The sequence below is a fragment of the Leopardus geoffroyi genome, chromosome C1, assembly GCF_018350155.1.
Source record: "Leopardus geoffroyi isolate Oge1 chromosome C1, O.geoffroyi_Oge1_pat1.0, whole genome shotgun sequence".
Taxonomy (NCBI): domain Eukaryota; kingdom Metazoa; phylum Chordata; class Mammalia; order Carnivora; family Felidae; genus Leopardus; species Leopardus geoffroyi.
The window spans coordinates 203,506,936-203,526,998 of record NC_059328.1 but is presented as its reverse complement, the minus strand read 5'-3'; the positions used below and the strand labels follow the sequence as shown (position 1 = coordinate 203,526,998).

General features: G+C 44.0%; 1 protein-coding gene and 1 long non-coding RNA gene across 6 annotated transcripts in view; one reads left to right on the top strand and one right to left on the bottom strand.

The window, feature by feature from the left end:
- The window catches only part of NHEJ1 (non-homologous end joining factor 1), an 82,291-nt gene that overhangs the window by 1,967 nt on the left and 60,261 nt on the right, over window positions 1-20,063 (top strand). For all 5 annotated transcript variants that reach the window (XM_045481308.1, XM_045481305.1, XM_045481306.1 and 2 more), the window contains exons 2-5: window positions 1,066-1,242; window positions 1,658-1,870; window positions 8,309-8,447; window positions 9,023-9,081. In XM_045481308.1, the coding sequence (XP_045337264.1) occupies window positions 1,066-1,242; window positions 1,658-1,870; window positions 8,309-8,447; window positions 9,023-9,081 (588 nt within the window). The remainder of the gene's footprint in view (window positions 1-1,065; window positions 1,243-1,657; window positions 1,871-8,308; window positions 8,448-9,022; window positions 9,082-20,063) is intronic.
- LOC123599489 lies at window positions 17,364-19,615 on the bottom strand. The gene is made up of 2 exons (XR_006713168.1): window positions 19,503-19,615; window positions 17,364-17,546 (listed from the first exon to the last, which is right to left on the bottom strand). It is a non-coding gene; the product is annotated as an uncharacterized LOC123599489 (long non-coding RNA).

The window sequence follows — 20,063 nt, the reverse complement described above, 5'->3', positions numbered from 1 at the left end:
GGGGCTTTTTTGTTTGCTTCTGGACAAACAAAAGAGTTTATTAGGTCTGTATATGTGTGTCATTGATCCCTTTGAGAATTTGACGTAGCTGTGGACTTCTTCCTCCCAAATGGCTATATGCATGTTTGCATAGATTATGCATATAATTTCAGAGGATTCACAAGCACAGACGCTAGATTAAGAATCCCTGTGTTGAGGAATGTTTGTATGTGTATATAAATGTGTATGTATGTATATGTATATGTTTATAAGTATGTATATATGTATTTAGAGAATATAAATATATATTTGAAATTCTGAGAGTTTCTAGAGTTTTATTTCTAGATAATGATCAAATAAGTTGAACTTCCTGCTCGTGACACTTATGACTTATGATGTTTTATAAGACAAGAACTACTTCTAGAAGTTCTGGGACAGGGTAGCATTGATGTTTTTATTAGGAATGTGATAAAGATGCAACAAGAGGGGCGCCCGGGTGGCTCAGTCGGTTGGGCGTCCGACTTCGGCTCAGGTCACGATCTCACGGTCCGTGAGTTCAAGCCCCGAGTCGGGCTCTGTGCTGACAGCTCAGAGCCTGGAGCCTGCTTCAGATTCTGTGTCTCTCTCCCTCTCTGCCCCTCCCCTGCTCAAGCTCTGTCTCTGTCTCTCTCAAAAATAAATAAACATTAAAAAAAGAAAAAAGATGTAACAAGAATGGTTCAGGTTTCCACATTAAGTTATATTGTTAGCAAGCAGAAATACTCATACCAATATGCCAAGGCTTGAACACTATGGAAGAAAGATATTTTATGCCCTTTAGGAACTTAATTAAAAAAAAATTCTAAATAGATCTGTAGTGGCCAGGAGGTAGTAAGGTTGTCCAGCTGGTTACATGTGGGGCAGGGGATGGGGGGGGGGGTTGTGTGTGTGCGGGGGAGGGGGAGGAGATAAGTCCGTGCCTTCTGTCTTATGAGGGAGGAGTCTTTCACAAGGCTTATTTGATATAGAGCTGTTTGAGTGGTGCCCCCACCCCCAGGCCTGCAGTACCCCCCGGGGGCACTTTCCTAAATTAAGACTTTCCTGCAGATGGAGGAACTGGAGCAAGGTCTGTTGATGCAGCCATGGGCGTGGCTGCCACTCGCCGAGAACTCCCTCTTGGTCAAGGCTTATATCACCAAGCAGGGCTATGCCTTGCTGGTTTCAGATCTGCAACAGGTGTGGCACGAACAGGTGGACGCTAGTGTGGTCAGCCAGAGAGCCAAGGTAAGTGTGACAAGAAGTCCGGCGGTGGGGCGGTCGTGGGTATGATTTCTGTCTCAGTGGAGGTCAGGGTACATTCACACCAACCAGCGTACTGGCCTGTAGGTTGCCAAGGGAGGTCGGATCTGGTTGAGACAGTTCCAATGAGTGTCCTGCACTTCTACCCAGAGCCCTGGGATCTTTCCATTTGGTTGTACGTGTGTTAGTTTCTGCACGGCATGCAGTACACGCACGATTGTGAAGGAGGCCAGTTGCTCTCTCTTTTTGTTTTCTTCTTTCCTGTTCCTGTGCCTTTTTGCCCTCCCTTCTTCTCATGCCCACTGTCTTCATGTTAACGAGCTTTCCTTTGCTGTTACGGAGTGGGGAGTCAGTTTCCTTTTAGTAGTCTCACTCTGTACGACCCCTGCTGTCTTTTTAGGAGCTGAACAAGCGCCTGACTGCCCCCCCTGCAGCTTTTCTCTGTCATTTGGATGATCTGCTTCGCCCGTTGTTGAAGGACACTGCTTGCCCTGGCAAAGCTACCTTTTCCTGTGATCGTGTGGACGAGGCAATGATACTACAGGTGCAGAGTGAGCTCTCTGGTCTCCCCTTTTATTGGAATTTCCACTGCATCCTAGCTAACCCTTCCCTGGTAAGTGCAATTCAGATATGGGGTGGGGAAGGGGAATGCCAGCTGCTTTGAAATGAATCTTTAGGTGCTTTTATTTTTTTTGGGGACTCCATTTGAAATTCTTCTCCAGTTGGAAAACTTTCCTTGACTAGACAGAAGGCAAAATGGATTCTTGACTGGTGTATCCTTTACTTGCAGAGTTTGGGTTTACCTGCTTTATTGTGTGTCTTTATTCATTGCTTTATTCATTCAACATTTATTAGGTGTTTACTATGGGCTAATTGTTGGGTGTTTAGATCTAACACAATATAGCCTATTCCTGGAGTTCATAATCTAGTGAGAAGACAGACAGAAAATGGGATAAAGTATGGCAAATTCTCTGATTGAGGTAAGCTCAGGATGATCAAAGGTCCGAAAAACCTTTTTTGGAGAGATAGTTTCTGAGCTGATTTTGAAGGTGAGCAGGAAGTAATTGGGAGAAGATCAGGAGGTCATTCTAGGCCAGAGTGTATTTTGAGAAACAGGGAGATATAGAAGTGTGGGCAAGTGGGGGAACTTCATGACTGCAAGGAGTTGTGGGAAATGAGGTGGGCAGTGACCAGATTTTGAAGGATTCTAATGAGTTTGGATTTTATCCTGAATGCAACAGGGATACACTGACAAACTTTAAGCAGGGGTTTAACGTGATCCAATTTGTAATTTATCAAGATCAGCCTGGCAACAGGGCAGAGTATGTACAGTGTCATGTACCTTTCTGAACCCTTCTTGTCACTTAATCCTCACCGCTGCCCTGCAAGGTAAGTATTCTTATCCCTGTTTTCAGAGTAGGAAGCTGAGATCGAAGGCAGTCCAGAGTCATCCAGCTTATAAATGAATGAGCTGGAATTTTACTCCCCGGTAGGTCTGATTCAAGAGCCCATTTTCAGCCACTAGGAAGATAATGTTCTTTGCTCACTTATAGCTTTCTAGGCCCCAAGAGCTTTTGTTAGGAATTAGCTTGAGAGTAAACACTAAACTTGTTTGCAGGAATTACTGCCACTGGTCCCTTCTACCCTTTTATATAAACGGCTTGTTTCAGTCAGTAGCATTAGAGGCTTGCGTCTTCTAAGGGAGGTCTCAGGGTGTAGGTTTATCAGCAGAAGGACCTGAAGACAAGTGGGCATCATTTCCTATAGCCCCTTTTTAGTTTTCCAGAGATGATGTGATGCTTTGGCATCAACAGAGTGGATGTGACAAAGTGTTTTTGAGAAGCTGTTCTCTCACGTGTTTAAAAAATTTTTTTTAAATGTTTATTTATTTTTGAGAGAGAGAGAGAGAGAGAGAGAGAGAGAGAGAGAGAGAGAGAGAACGTGATCAGGGGAGGGGAGAGAGATGGAGACACAGAATCTGAAGCAGGCTCCAGGCTCTGAGCTGACAGCACAGAGCCCAAGACAGAGCTCCAACTCACAAACCGCAAGTAGATCATGACGTGAGCCGAAGTCAGATGCTTAACTGTGTGAGCCACCCAGGCGCCCCATTGATCTAGAATCCAGTAAAGCTGGGCTTGGGTGCTGCGGAGAACTACTTCTCATTCACCTCAGACTTTCTTAAACATTTTTTTATGTTTATTTATTTTTGAGAGAGAGAGACAGAGTACGAGTCGGGGGAGGGGCAGAGAGAGGGGGAGACACAGAATCTGAAGCAGGTTCCAGGCTCTGAGCTGTCAGCCCAGAGCCGGAAGACGGCGACGGGCTCGAACTCATGAACTGTGAGATCATGACCTGATCTGAAATCACTCGCTTAACCGACTGAGCCACCCAGGCGCCTCTCATCTCAGACTTTCTAAGGTCCATCAGCAGTGCTTAGCAGATAGCAGTCATTGATACCTGTTGTTTTTAATTGAAATTTTTGATGAAAATTTCCATCCTTCTTTAGACGTCGGTCGCTCTTTTGTTCAAAACCCTGTTAACTTTTTCTAAGTAACACCAGGGGGCACTGTTCCCTTGATAATGCCTGTTCCGGGACCAAAACATTAAGGCTGCCTTTGGGAAGCGCCAGCTATAGCTAGTCTCATTTTGCATCACACAGCCCTAGAAATTCAGAATAGTGAGATTTCGGAGGCAGGTCTCCTAGGAGGCTGGTGGGCTCAAATGTTTTTGTTTTTTGTTTTTTCTCCCTGAAAGAATAAAGAGCACTTATATAATGATATTAGAATGGAAAATACCATGTAAAGGGAAAACTAGCTGTTGTAGGCAAATTTCTCTAATTGGGCAGCTGCAATAAGGAAAGAAGCATTAGTGTTTGGAGTGGAATCAGTCCTGACTGGCCACAGGGAGATGTGAGTATGGATCAGTTGGTGAACAATAGTGCTTTAAGGTAAAATAATATATTTATTATTAAAAAAAGAAGAAGCATGCCATCCCAGGGAAACCCCTGAACCTGAGGAGGCTTTACAGGGAAAAAGTTAGAGCCAGTGGACACTGTCAAGGGTGTAGGCGGATACTATTTCAGGCTCGTGTGTGTGTCTGTGAGGTCACACAGTCATAATTTTTGTTTGTTACTCATTGTTGTGATAGTTTTTATTTCATTTTTTTTCAATGAGTAATTCATGCAAAAGACAAGCATTTCAAATAGCATTTAAAGGTCTAGTGTGAAAAAATAGGTCTTTCTACTCCTTTTTCTAGTCGCTCCTTTTCCTTCTTTAAAGCAACTACGGATGCCATCTTGTGAATTCTTAAAGCTGTACATAGGTTTGCATATATGTAAGTATGTACATACTCAGTCAAATACGTATCTGGGTGTGTGTGTGTGCATTTTCACAAATGGCAGCATGCTATCCACATAATCCATCACTTAATTCTAGAACTTAGAAATCATTCATAGCAATATATTGAGATCTGCCTTAATATTCTTTAATGGTAACAGAGTTTTATTTAATGAATATATCAACATGTATTTAATTGATATGCTACTAGTAGACTCTTAAGTTGTTTCCATTCTTTTGTTGTTATGCCTGGTGACTGTCCTTGTATTTACTTTTCCTATGTGTAAACGTGTGAGTAAACTAGCAGTGGAATAGCTAAATCGAGGAATATTTGTAATTTTACTCTTGCTCACATAATGCCAAATTGTCTTCCAGAGAGATTACGCAGCTTAACTCTTACTAGTCATGCAGGAGAACAGGAGGGTACAACACAGGATGTTCACACTAATGACTTACTAGTTCTCAAGGCTCTGCGGGATATCATGGAATATGTAGAGCTTTGGGTCACCGCTTCCTAGCCCATTTCTGCTTCCAGCCAACTCCCTTTATCCCTTCTTCCTTCGTTCTTCCTAGTATCTAATGTAACTTTTTAATTTTAATTTTTATTTATTTTGAGAGAGAGACAGAGAGAGCAAGCAGGGGAAGGGCAAAGAGAGAGAGGGGGAGAGGGAGAGAGAATATCTCAAGCAGACTCTGCCCTGACAGAGCCTGCACTCCAACTCATGAACCCTGAGATCATGACCTGAGCTGAAATCAAGAGTCAGACGCTTAATTGACTGAGCCACCCAGTTGCCCCAATAATTGAATTTTTATGAGACTTGGTTTCTTCATCTCTAAAGGGGAGATGCCAGTCACAGCCTTACTATGGAATCGTGAAGAGTAAATCGAGAACATATGTAGTATTACTGAACTTTTAGCATTATAGCGGACGTGTGAGAGCAAATACTCTGACTCCGTAATTTTCCCTTGAAAAAGATAAGGACCTTGAAGGTGCTTGGGATTAAGCCATTTTCACATCTAGGTGCTCTCAGAACCAGAGCTGGAATCTAGATGTCATTCCCAGTCTGTTGCGCTCTTCACTATATCCAAACCTGATAGAATTCATCTCGGGATTGATAACTGCCATTCTGCTCTCCTGCCTCTGACTTGTAAATATTTCAATGGGAAATATGAAGACATCGGAGGAAGTTATAAGTAGCTTTTCCTCTGGAAAAGATCGGCAGCTCCTGCCTCTATATCCACCACACTTCCTGGCCTCCTTAACTGTTGTGAGCTCTTTGAGGGCAGAAGCCTCAAAGGGTCAGAATATGTATGAGGCACACAGTAGTTATTTGTTGAATTGACTTAGTGAACTCCTTCTCTTCATATATTGTTGTCTGTAAATGAAGGGGTGGGGTGTTCCTGACCTCCTGAAGTACTTCAAGATTTTTCCTTGTAGTATCTGTGGATTTGCTCTGAAATCTGTTACTTCAGCCACATGCCTTGTCATACTTATCTATATTAGTGTTCATCTAACTTTGAAATGAGTTATACCCTGATAATCCAGAGTGGTGTAACCCAATCTTATGAAATTGTTGGAGAAATTGAAATATTTACTGATAAAAAGCTTACATTTTTTTTTTTTTTTTTTTTTGCTATGTAGACATTAGAGTCTGATAGATCATTTCAGGTGCTTGGTATGGTATTACCATATTCAATTAGAACATGGCATTGGTTAAAAACAGTTTCTCATTGTGTTTCATGTTGTTATATTTACTACCACTCAAAGAAATTGCTATTAAGGTGGATTCCCAGAGAGAGGCTGGTTATTACGTTAGGAGTTTCTGTTATTTATTTATTTTTTAATTAATTAATTAATTAAAAATTTTTTATTTCATTTTTTTAAATGTTTATTTATTTTTGATAGAGAGAAACAGAGACAGAACATGAGTAGAGGAGGGGCAGAGAGAGAGGGAGACACAGAATCTGAAGCAGGTTCCAGGCGCTGAGCTGTCAGCACAGAGCCCGACACGGGACTCAAACCCGCAAACCATGAGATCATGGCCTGAGCCGAAGTCAGATACTTAACTGACTGAGCCACCCAGGCACCCCAGGAGTTTCTGTTATTTGAAGGCTGTTACCAGATGGACGGTGACACTGTTTGGTTACCAGTTGTAATTACTTTCACTTCAACCCCTGCAATACCAAATCAAGCTAGACTTGATTTCTGGCCTTCCACTCTGTGTCAGTACCCTGCACTTCTTGGGTCCTGGTGCTGGTACAAAAGCAGCTGCCACTAATCCTTGTCACCTATGCCTCCCCCCCCCCCCCCACCCCATCTCTTCTCCTAATTTGTCCTTAGAGAAATGTGGGGGTTGGTGTACTACGGCCAGTGGGCCACCTCTGGCTTGCTGCCTATTTTTCAGGAGTTACATTGGAACCCCAGCACCCTGATGTAGTACACGTTGTCTGTGGGTGCTTTCCTGCTACAATAGCAGAATTGACTATTGTGACAGGGACTGTATGAGCCACAGAGCTGAAAATACTGACTACCTGGCTCATACAGAAAATGTTGCTGACTCTGATCTAGGGCATTTCTTCTTAGTGCCTCCTTTAGCTCATCTGCTCGGGGGTAGGGAGAGGAACTCCGATAGCATGCACTAGCCACAGAGAGATGATTGATTTTAGCTTTTTTCTTTCGCTATGGCTTTCTCCTTTCTAAAGCTACTGAATACCTTGCGTAGGTGAATTAAATGATTTTTCTATATAGCTGTGTATTATCATGTGAGAATACCATCTTAGCTGCTCGGTGGTGTGGCTATGCTCACATCCTTCTTATCTCTTGTTAAGAGCAAGGTGTGCTAGTCGGTTTGTTCCTTCCCAGGCTGGCCTCTTGGTGACTGGCTGGCTTCTGTTACTATGACCTGAGACTTTGGTGCATTTGTGGGAGCAAATTGAAACTCTGGGCTCATTCTGGGCTATTGGCAGCCCTGAAATGGCTCGTAATCAGTGTCTGGGTTTAATCTGAGACTGACCCAAGGCTCTCTACTCTCTGTTGGTTTTTGTCTTCTGTTATACGCCAGCTAGCTCACTCTGTTTAAGCCACACCTACTTTCCTGAAGGTTACTTGGGTTTCCGCTTTTGTCCCTCAGTCTCTGAGGAGAATTGAGGCAACACCTTCCTCTTATCAACTCTGTCACATCCTTCTCTTTATTTTCTTCTTTTTTAAACAAATTTTAAGTTTATTTCTTTATTTTGAGAGAGAGAAAGAGAGAGAGACAAAAAGAGAGAGAGCATGAGTGGGGGAGGGACAGATAGGGAGAGAAAGAGAATCCTAAGCAGGCTCGGTGCTGTAAGCATGGAGCCCAATGTGGGGCTTGAACTCACAAACCGTGAGATCATGAACTAAGCTGAAATCAAGAGATGATGCTTAACTGACTGAGCCACCCAGGCACCCCACGTCCTTCTCTTTAAGTTGCCACTCTGGGTTATCTGTCCCTGTGTTCTCCTCTATTCTTCCCATCCTTTTATCCGTGCTGCGAAGAAAACCCTTGAACTTCTTTCGCATACCTATTTAATTATTTTATTACGGTATTTGTGTAGATGGATTGCTTACCTATGAAACTGTAAGTCCCTGTGAAAACATTTATTTTTCAATATTTTTTCTAGTTCCTAATATAGTGTTAGGGAGTACTCTGTAAGTGTCTGTTGGCTGATGGACGTCTCTTCTATGAAAGGTCTCCCAGCATTTGATTCGTCCTCTCATGGGCATGAGCCTGGCCTTGCAGTGCCAAGGGAGGGAGCTAGCAACCTTGCTTCGAATGAAAGATCTAGAGATCCAGGACTACCAGGAGAGTGGGGCTGTGCTGAGCCGAGGTGAGAGGGTATTCTTTGGGGGTGTTGCGAGGGGAATGGTTCAGATGGTCAAAGGGCCTCAGAAAAGGGGAGAGTCGTTTGCATTAGAGATGGGTTTCCCTGGGGAGATGCTGACCAGATGCTGGGTGACACTTCTCTCTGCCTTGAGGACTTGGCTGGTGTCCAGTAGCCATAGAAGCTGTAACTGAGTCCAGCCATGGCCTAGGTTATGGCAAGGGGGGACTTTGGAAAAGGGCCAACAGCTCTATACAAAATTGTACGAGGGCGACACAGACTTGGGACCTTGGGAAGTGCTAGAGTTTCAGCTTCAGAATAAAAACTCAGTTTGACCTTTGTCTTCGTGGCAGGAAAAACTCCTAAGAGCACATGCTGCCACCGAACATGTCCTGTGTGGCTAATCACCCTTTCCTCCTCCTGTTTGCTCACACACTCTCATCCCTTCTCCTGCTGGACTCTGGGTGTTGCATGTTTATGCTCGTTCCCAAGAAATCTTGGGCTCTGTTTCTTTTCCTTCTCACAGTCAAGAAGCTCATCCTAAGACTAATATTTCTTTTCTGTATCCCTTCTTATTACAGATCGGCTGAAGACAGAGCCATTTGAAGAAAATTCCTTCTTGGAACAATTTATGGTAGAGGTAGTGTATGCAACAATAAGAACTTTCTTTCTCCTTGAGCAACTTTGCTTTATTTTCTCACGCGTTTTGGGTGTTAGCTCGCTTCCATGGTTGGGAAGTCCTTTCTCTGAAAAAGGTGCCTAGAGAAAATCTGATGAAACTTGAGATGCACATTGGGGAAGATAGGGTGAAATAGGGGGCAAGAATATAACAGGCGAAAGTGGGCTGGTTAACATTTGTAAAACATCTCTGTTAACATAGGGATTTCATTTGGAATTCTCTAACCTTGGAAAGTTTGGTTGACCAGTTGATAAATTTTTGCTTGTTGAGATCAGATCGCAGGTCTGGATTACAGGGTGGGGGGCTAGTTATTATTACTTATCCAGGCCCCTTCAACATCCCGCAGCAGAGGAAGGTGAAAAGCACAGGGTACCATTTGGGGACTGTCTTGTGGGCACAGTAGGCTGTGGAAAATCACAGTGTTTATACAAGGGGACTGGCAAAGGAATGAATGGGGAGTAGATAATTGTGGCCTGTCAGAAGCTCCTGCCTAGGTTTCCCTTCTAAGGATTGAGCTTGGCCAAAAGAAACATCTATTAAATGCCAAACAGGGGGAGTATTAATAATAGTGACCTTTGATAATAACAGTCAATATTGATCTTCTCCTTCTCTAACTCTTTTGGGACTGGTTAGTTGTACAGTGAGTACCTTAGTATTATTGCCCTGTTTTCTAATTATATGTGTTACCCAAGTTGGTACTTTACTATGTAAGCAAATAATGCTATTATAATATTGCGTTCTGTATAGATTATTCATATTTTTGTCTTGTCATCTAGGCTAATTTGTAAACTCTTTGTGGACAGGGACGGTGACTCATATTTCTTTTGAACATGAAATTAATGTTTTTCACAGGGCTAGGCCTAAAGCAGGTGTTCTTGACTTGGAACCTTCTGTTCTGCCTCTGTGCATTGGCCAAGCCAAGACGCCATGATGCTTGGGGTCTTAACACTAAGAGCAAAAAATGCGAGTTGAGTGCTCAGTCCACCTACTGAAGCAATTTAACTCTGGAGAAGAAGGAAAGCATGTACTGTTGAGTCCTGAAGCAGGGGAGATTTCAAGTCTTCATGGGGAAAGAGAGACCATTACACTTGCCACAGAGAGATTTCCTAGGCCATTTTTCTGCCAGATAGCTTCCTCTGTCCATAAGTGTAGGTATTAAGGAGGTTAACACAGGCCGGGGGTGACATGCTAATTCCCTGCTTCAGCCCCTTAGTTAAACAATGCAAAGCTTCGTCTTAGCCCAGCAGAGAGGTCCCTTCCTGATCTAGTGCCCACATACTTATCCATCTTGATTTCTTAACATTTTTCTTTATGAACTTTATACTTCAGTGACAGACAATGACTTTGAATTGCCAAAGTGCCTTTCTTCAGCCTTTATGTCTTGGCATACATTGTTCCCTTAATCTATAATGCCCAACGCCCTGGCCTTATCTACCTTGTAAACTTCTATTAATCTTTGAAGTGTCAGCTTTGGATTCTTTGGGAGACCTTTCCAGACTCTCCTTGTAAAGATAGTCCTTCTTCCCGCCACCATAGTACCTTGGTTCCTACCTCTGTTTTACCACTTACAGCTTTGTGATATTACTGTTTATATGTCTGCAAGACTATGCCTTTCTCCTCCATTGATCTGTGGACAGTTTGAGGACAAGGACTGTGTTGAATGCTTTTCTGTATCCCCAGCACTGAACAGAGTGCCTAGGAGTCGTAGGTTCTCACTAAGTTTGTGGATGAAGATGTTGGTAAATCCGTGCTAGGGGAATTTCATGAAAAGTGTGGCGGTGTGGCCTGTGCATACAGTGCTGCTTGTGAGACCTCTATTTGGGGTATTCAGTTATTCTCTTGGTTTATTTTGCAGCTTCGGATAAATCAGTACTCAGAGCCTCCATTTACTCACTTGTAAAATTGGAAGCTCCTCTCTTCCATGCTTTGGGGTGGGGGCAATCCTGCAGAATCGAATGAGAAAGCATGGAGAGTCCTGGTGCCAACCCTGGAAGAATATTGGTGTTTTGGAACCAATTACTTCAGGAATACTGGTCTTCTAAGTACTGGGTGGATCACACCCAAACCACATAGACTTACGGAATTTTATATATCTGCAAAGGAGCTGAGAGACAAGTGGCTGTAGCTTTCCATTTCATAGATTAAGAAATTGGGCCCCAGAGAGGTTAAATGACTTGCCTAAGGTCATGTAGCTGTAGCTGTATGTTTAGAACCGCCTACATTTCTTATCTGGGATCATCCCTATTTTGTTTTGCCACGCTAACTGGCTGTATACACCAATTAGAGGAGAGTTAAGGGCTAGGACAATGTGGAATTCTTGTGACCTCTGGGATCACTGCAGTGTCCTCTGGGATCACTGAATGTCCTGCATAGCCGCTAGAACCCGTTTCCTAACGGGACTGCAGAATTTCTTAGGGCCACTGTACCTTTTCAGTTACTCTTCTTGCCCGGGGTCCTACAAACAGGACACAGAAGGGTCATGGGGTCACCCAAGACAGCTGAAAGGATGTGCCATCAAAATAAGCAACATAGGAAGATAAACAAACCGGGGACAGAGAGCTCGGGATGAAGGTAGAGGGGGGCCACGGCTGATGTCAGAGGGCCATGCGGTCAGTGCCTAGGGTCTGTTTTTCCTAGTTCTAGGCTAGAGGCCATAGAGATAGAGCACAGAGGGCAGTAGGGCAGGGAAGTTTCTAGGAGACTAAGGCCAGGAAAAATATTTAAGGGTTGAACAGGGGTTACATCTTCATATTTAGTTCTTTTGTTTTTCCTCTCCCGCCAAGAGCCTTCGATTTCGCATTTCCAGGGAGCCCCAGGGGGCCAGTCGATGGTGGCCTGATCGCAGGGGGAGTACTGGCAGTGTTCCTCAAGTTGGCTGGATGGAGTGGCTGCTGGTATGATCTTCATAGAGGGAAGATCCCCATAAAGAGCATTTCCTAGGACTGGGGGCTGGGAGGCACCATCAGGAATGGAAGATGAGTCCAGGAATGGGGGACTATTACCACATGGCAGTAGGAACTGTGTTAAAGAAGTTTAGGAGGATGGGGCTGGCATGGCCCTCTCTCACTCTAGTCCACTGGAGGGAGTTCCTTCCCCTGGCCGTGTCCATGCCTCCCTCTCTCCATCTGGTTGCCATCAGGCTGTGCGGCTGCTGGCGGGCTCTTTATTTATTTATCCCAGTGTAATGGGGTGAGGAGGGAGCTGGCCTGAGGCTGGCATTCCGAGGCCGTGCCACTGAGCCACAGGCGGTTTGCATGGGTGTGTGAGTCACTGGGGCTGCATGCTGCTCAAACCAGACGCGGCCAGGCTCAGGGACAGCAGGCAGCCCAAAATAGAGCCCCGCCCTCTGCAGCTGGCAACCCCTGGCGGGGAATCAGCCCTTAACACCAAAACCTGAGCGGTTGCGTGAAGTTGGCTTCCTTAGGGAGGGGGCCTTAACGGATTCTCTCCTTCCCTATCTTCAGAGGAGAGTATTCAGCATAGCCAGTCATTCCCGTTGCTGCAGGCTGCATGCCTTGTAAGATTTAAATTAATCTGTTCGGTATAGTGCCTTCACCAATGTCTATTATATGGTTATAGTTATGTACCTATAGGTAGCATTGATTTGACTCAGCGTCCTAAATGTAGCCTTGTGTCCTGTCTAGTTTTAAGTTACTGTGTTCATTCTCTGTCTGGTTGCAGCCTGATGCTAGAGCAGATGCTTCAAGTTGTGAAGATACTCACTGCTGCTCTTAGAAAGCTAGAGGTTATATCAGTGATCCCTGGGGAAGATGATCTTTTAACCTGGAATCTGCTGTCCTGTTGAGTTCATTCACAGATAGCCTCTGCTTGGTTTCCTTGGCCAGTGTTCCATTCTTTACCTGCCCCTTAAATGTTAGTGTTACTCAAGATCCTGTCCTTATCCACTCACCCTTCCCTCTCTGGGGCATCTCATCCAGACCCCAGTTTCAACTGTCACAAGTACACCAGTGAGTGCCAATCTTATGTCTCTACTATGCTGCAGCCCGTATTTTTTTCTGCACATTTGACATGTCCACCTGGACGCCCCACATGCAATGCCCTAAACTTGTCCAAAAGAAACCATCTACTCCCCTAAACCCATTTCTCTTCCTATATTCCTTATCTTGGGGAATCGTATCAGTATCTCTTCAGCTTCCTAAGCTGGAAACTTGAGAGTTACCCATTTTTCTCTTTGTCCTTACTTTCAAAGCCTAACTTGTCAACTCTCTTTTGAATCTGCTCTTCTCTATTCCGGCGTTCATTGCCTTAGATTAGCACACCCACCCCCGTCCCCCTTTTATTGGTTTGACCTTCCAGTAGCGTCCTAGCTTGTCACTCAGTCAGTCCTTATTCCCCTCCAGTTGAATTTGCGTTCTGTCAGAGTGATCTCTTTGAAACAGAAACAGAAAACCAGATTGCTTAGAGTCATTTAGGGGTTCCCGGTTGCCTACAGGATAAAGTTCAAACTCCTTGCATGGCACACAAGGTCATTCACACAAGGTCATGGCATATGATTTGGTCCTCTTGACCTCTGCAGTCTGATCCTCTGTCACTCTCCCACACTGAAGTCTTTATTTTATTTTTTTTATTTAGAAAATTTTAAAAATATTTATTTAGTTTTGGAAGAGTGCAAGCGGGGGAGGGGCAGAGAAAGGGGGACAGGATCCAAAGTGGGCTCTGCACTGACAAGCTGACAGCAGCCAGCCCAATGTGGGGCTTGAACTTACGAACAGTGAGATCATGACCTGAGCCGAAGCCGAAGTCAGACACTCAACAGACGAAGCCACTCAGGGGCCCCTACCACACTGAAGCCTTAATGCCCATACATCTCTTGACCAACTTGCCTGGTATTCTTTTCCGTCTCGTCCTCGTGGCAGATTCCTATTTAGCTTTCCTGACTCTGCACAGACATCATCTCTTTTGTGTTTTCCATGACAGTTTTTCCTTTCCGCAGTCTGCTCTCCTTTCAGGCACAGGGACACTATCCTGCTATTCCCACAGCCTCTTGTACATATCTCTGCCATGGCATTTGGCATAAGGGAGGATATGGAAATGAAAAAGAAGGATGGGAGGGCAGGGAAAATTGAGTTCGCTGATCTTTTCTCATTTAGGCTTTTCCTTTATAATGCTTGTTAATTCTGCGGCACCTGGGTGGCTCAGTTGGTTACGTGTCCAACTTTGGCTCAGGTCATAATCTCGTGGTTCATGGGGATGAGCCCCACGTCAGGCTCTGTGCTGACAGCTCAGAGCCTGGAGCCTTCGGATTCTGTGTCTCCCTCTCTCTCTGCCCCTCCCCCAATTACGCATTCTCTCTCTCTCTCTCTCTCTCTCTCTCAAAACTAGACAGACATTAAAAAAATTTAAATATAATGCTGGTTAATTCCTTCTCAAGATTTTCTTCACATGGCTTCCATCGTATGATACTGTCCTGTCCTTCATCCTACTTCATTGGTTGCTCCATCTCCAAACCGCTTGCTTGTTCTTCTCCCTTATTACCTCTTCATGTCGGAGTGCCCAGCATTCAGTCCTTGGTGCTCTTATATTTTTTCACTCACTCCTTTAGTGATCTCATGTAGTCTGTGGCTTTGACCACCTTGTTGATGAATCCCGAATTTAATTTTTATTCTTAGACTTTCCCCCCAGACTCTGGGCTGCCTGCTCAACATATCCGCGCGGAAGTCCGCCAGAGTGTCAAACTCAATGTGTCCAAAACTGAACTCCTAATCTTACCCCCAAATTTGCTTTTCCAACAGCCTCCTCACATCTTAGTTGATGGAAACATCATTCTTTCACTTGCTAGGGCCATAAACTTTGGAGTCATCCTTGACTTCTTTCTCTCACATCCTGCCTCTAGTCCATCAGGATCTCCTGTTGGCTCTTCCTTCAAAACACATGCATACTTTCACCTCTGCTGCTACCCTTCTGGTCTGAGCCATGTTTGTCTCTTTCTTGCATTATTGCAGTAACCTCCTTACTGGTATCCCTGCTGCTACCTATGCCTCCTTCTGGCCCATTACCAACAAAGCGATCTTACTAAAACACAGATCACATCATGATACTCCCCTGCTCAAAGTCCTTCATATTGGCTTCACATTACACTTATAGAGCAAAATCCTATATGATCTGGATCTTGTTACCTTTCTTTTTTTTTTTTTTAAATGTTTGTTTATTTTTGAGAGAGAGAGCATGAGCATGAGCAAGGGAGGGGCAGAGAGAGGAGACACAGAATTGGAAGCAGGCTCCAGGCTCTGAGCTGTCAGCACAGAGCCCGATGTGGGGCTCGAACTCATGAACCACAAGATCATGACCTGAGCCGAAGTTGGATGCTTAACCGACTGAGCCACCCAGGTGCCCCATGGACTTTGCTTGTTACCTTTCTGACCTCATCTCCTACCACTTTCTCCTTCTTTTACTCCACTGCATCCACACTGGCCTTGTGCTGTTTTTCTAACTCTCTCTGACTACCACCTGCTTTTAGTCCTCTTTGCAGCCTGTTTCCTCTGCCTGGAATGCTCTTTCTTCAGATATTTGTGTGGCCAACTCCCTCACTTCCTTTTTGTCTATATTAATTATCTACTGGGGCTCCTGGGCGGCCCAGTTGGTTAGGCGACCGACTTCGGCTCAGGTCATGATCTCACGGTTCATGGGTTCGAGCCCTGCGTTGGGCTCTGTGTTGACGGCTCAGAGCCTGGAGCCTGCTTCGGATTCTGTGTCTCCCTTTCTCGCTGCCCCTCCTCTGCTTGTACTCTGTCTCTCTCTGTCTCTCAAAAATAAATAAATGTAAAAAAAAAAAAATTTAGTCATCTACTTCTTTATAACACATTACTCCAAAATGTCATAGTTTAAAACAACAAACAGTGTTGAGGGTCAGGGATTTGGAAGCAGCTTAAGCTGGGTGATTTCTGGCTCAGGGTCTCCCATGAAGTGGCAGTCAAGGTGTTGGCTGGGAATGCCATTATCATAAGGGGCTGGAGATTTCACTTCCAGGCTCTCTCATGTGGCTGTTGGCAGGAGGTGCCATTGCCTTGTCATATGGCCTCTCCGTAGGGCTGCTCACATTACATGGTCCTGGCTTCCTCCAGAGCAAGTGATCCAAGAGACAGACTAAGACCAAAATGGAAGCTGCAGTCTTTTTACAACCTAATCTCAGAAGTGACAGCCCATCACTATCTTACTGTAATCCCTTCATTAGAAGTGAGTCACTAAGTTCAGGCCACACTCAATGGGAGGGTAATTAAGTTACACCTCTTAAGGGGAGGTGTCTCAAAAATATAATACATGGTTTTGTTCAAATGTCACCTTCACAATGGAGTTTACCCTGAGTATCCTATTTAAAATTGCAAGCCACATCCTTGCCCCTCTGTACATGGCACTCCCATTTCATTTTTACCAAGCTCTACTTTTAATTTTTTCCATAGCACTCACTTTCAACATATTATAAAATTTCCTTATTTCATTATATTCATCATTTATGGTATCTTCCCCCTGTTAGAATGTGTAAGCTCAGCAAAGACAAGTATATATGTTTTGTGCACTGGTTTATCCAAAGTGCATAGAACAGTGCCTCTACACACAGTAGGCATGAAATAAATATTTGTTGAATGGATGAATGAATCTTATCTTCCCACTCCTCTTTATTTTCCTTACCTTATGAATAGGCCGTGAAATGATCACCTGTGGGTAGCCCGAGATCTAGATAGCCCTACTATAAATAGATGAGGAGCCTAAGGAAAGAATTGCTGTCTGATTGCCATTCTCTCACCTGCCTGTTTATTGGGAGATAGTCCCAACTTTGGGATGAACTATCAACCTTGAATCTTTTCTTACTGAGTGACCCCAGAACCTGTTTTTTAGACCAGTTAAGAAATTAAATATCACAAAAACCAAAAGAATAGGAACCTACCAAAATCCTGGAAAGAACATTAGTCATACAGCCAAAAGTAAGTTCTTAAGTTTCCTCTTTCCTCAAATTTTCCTCTCTCTGGGCTCTCCCTCCACAGTTAGAAGGGCTGCCCTGCTACCATATGCCTGGTATTCAGTATGTAGAGGAAGGCACAGGACCCAGTATGCCTTCATGGACATCGTAAAGAAGGATAAGTCTAGATGCAGGAGACTGTCCTCCCTACCAGCATGCATGTCAGTTCTCTGATTGAGAGAACCCTGTGGCTAATTCATTCTCCCAGTATTCTCCGTGAGATATATGCACCATGCCAGGTTCTGTGAGCAGACAGGGTATGAGAATATTATCGTCAAAGAGCTTTTGCTGTGCTTAATGAATGGTGATAGGGGCCACGGTAGTGGAGTGATCGGAAGAAGCTTCCTGCAAAAGGCAGGACTTGATCGGGACTTCCATGTTTGTTTTCGGTTTCGGTTTTGCTAGGGAACTCAGTGGAAGACATTTTAGCTGGGAAGCACATGGGTGAAGGCTGTAAAATAATAATGAGTGGGAGAGGATTAGTAGAAAAAAAGGTTAGCAAGATAATAACTTCAGGCTAGGTTGTTGGGGGGCCTTAAATGCTGCTCTGGAAGATTGGTACTTCGTTCTGAGGGTAAATGTGTTTCAGCTTTTTTTTTTTCTGCCAGCATGCCATTTATTTGCCAGTTTGTGTTCAGTTATTAACATCTATCATTACAGGCAGTGATTCTCAAACCGGCACATCTCCTAGGAAGGAGATGAGCACTTCCTTCTTGTAGTTACTCATTTCTGTCGTAGATAGTGGGAAGCTGTGGAAAGTTTTGGCTGGAGAATTGACATAGGAAAGTGATCTTTGGGAAGATTAGTCTGTCCGTGGTATGCCTATGTGAGCTCAAGAATAGTGGTACTGTTGACAGACTAGGAAAATCATGGGTGGGGCTCAATTAAATCTAATCTTGGGCATACAAAGGAATGGTTTTCCTTATTTAAAACACAAATCCACCAGTATTTGAGCTCTGGAATGAAAATCTCCAGAGAGGAAGGAATGGCTGCATATGTTTCTCAGCTACATTTCTTCAGAATTTTGCCTCCTCTGGGGTTTTCCCAATGTGGTTCCTGTAGTCACTCTTGAGCCTTGCTGCCACCGGCCACCACCTCTTTTCTTTTGGGCCCAAGGATGTATTAAAAGGCCTGTTTCTTTATTTTCCTTTTACAAAGAATTATAGGGGTTGATATTTTCCAAAGAAAATTTATCAAAAACCTGAGGGAAAGTAAAAAGGAAATCAACATAACAAATACAAGTGGAATAAAATCACTCATTTCCAAGAGAAGATTTCTGATTGTGGCAATCCTAATAGTGAAGGACTTCATCAGCCTCTAAATTCTCATATCCAAAAGCCTTGAAATCAAGTGTTACTAACTCAGATGACTACAGGGGACCGGCGTGCAACATAAATATGCATATCAGGCTGGATAGAAGACAACAGAGATTTGTAGGGGTCTGCGGAAAACTGAATTGTGCATGCCCCCAGATAGTCTAGCACAGTTGAACAGACACTGCTCTGGGGGATTGTGTATCGTACTTCATTCAGAGGAAGTTACCAACTCTTCTAAAATGAAAACTGTTTTTGTTTGTTTAGCTCCACTGAATCCACCATTAGTCTCTTAATTTGGTTTCATTCTTATTTCCAGTCTGCGAAATCCACTTAGTTGAGAATTGATTTGTGAGGCAGTGATGATGGATATCTTATTTCTGGCAAACATCTAGCCTTCTTAGGCCTAAACTCTAAGCTTCTCATACCTCTGGGACATTTGGCAATGATTCACACAGCTGAGTCTCTCTCCTCTTTCCCCAGTAGAGGAAAGGTTTCATCAAAGTCCATTCATTACATTATGGCCATTAAACAGTGCTTTAGTGTATAAAAAATGATGACTTATATATGATCAGAGTTAATGAAAAAATATAAGATGAAAGTCTTTTTCACATACGTGTTGGATTTAAATTGATTGTAGGACCTATAAGTGGTAATGCTCAGGAAAGCACTGACAAAGTGGGTTTGAAGCTTAGGTTGAAAAGACCTATAGAAATAGATCTGGGAGTCTGCTGCAGAGGAGAGATACCTGAAGTCATGAGAGTGGATGCCTGTTATGCTGGGAAGAGCATGAAGAAAAGAACAAAAGTCCAATGATTGAGATTTGGAGAAGAGTCATAGTTGGAAGGAGTAGTAGGAGCCAGTGAAGGAAGTGCGAGCAGATAGGAGGAGAATCTGAACACAGTAGTTAATTAACCCAGAAAGGGGAACAGACAGTTATCAAGTACATACGTACATGTGCCAAACACAGTGCCAGGTGGTTTATCTAACTTACAATCCTTAAACAAACCTATGAGGTTGGTGATATTATTTTCATTTGAAAGGTAAAGAAGCAGAGGCTCAAGGGCTAAGTAATTTGTTTCAAGTCAACTCACCTGATTTTCTCATATTTGTCTTTACTCAAATCCCGTGCTCTTCCCGTCACCCCAGAGGGTGATCCAGAGCGCCGTCTGCGGGAGAGGGACTAAAGTGAACGAGTGCCTGCCTGCCTGCCCGCCCACCAGAGGAAAGTCCATTAGGCAATTTGTGATCTTGGGCAATATCAGCAGATTGCAGGCAGCTAAAGAAGGATCAGTTGATAAGGCAATGGACACAATGGGTATAGAACTCTCATTATTTCATTTCACAATGAAAAGGAATTGAGAGCTGGCTGCTGAGTTAGCTGTGGCTTAGCAGAACCCCTTCTGAAGGTGAGAAGATGCACGTGTGTTTGAAAGCAAAGGAGGAGCCACTGGAACAGCAGCAATGTAAGCTGATAAAGGGAAAATGATAGAGGGAAGCAAGGACCTGTGGAGTTGAGCAGAGTGGGAGACTTAGTCCTTCCTCTGAGATTTGCGGATGGCCTGAAGGCACAGGTGATGTTTTGAGCAGATGACTTGATCTCAGCCCATTTCCATCCTCTTTCCCCAGGAGATGTTGCCTGTTCATTCAGGAAT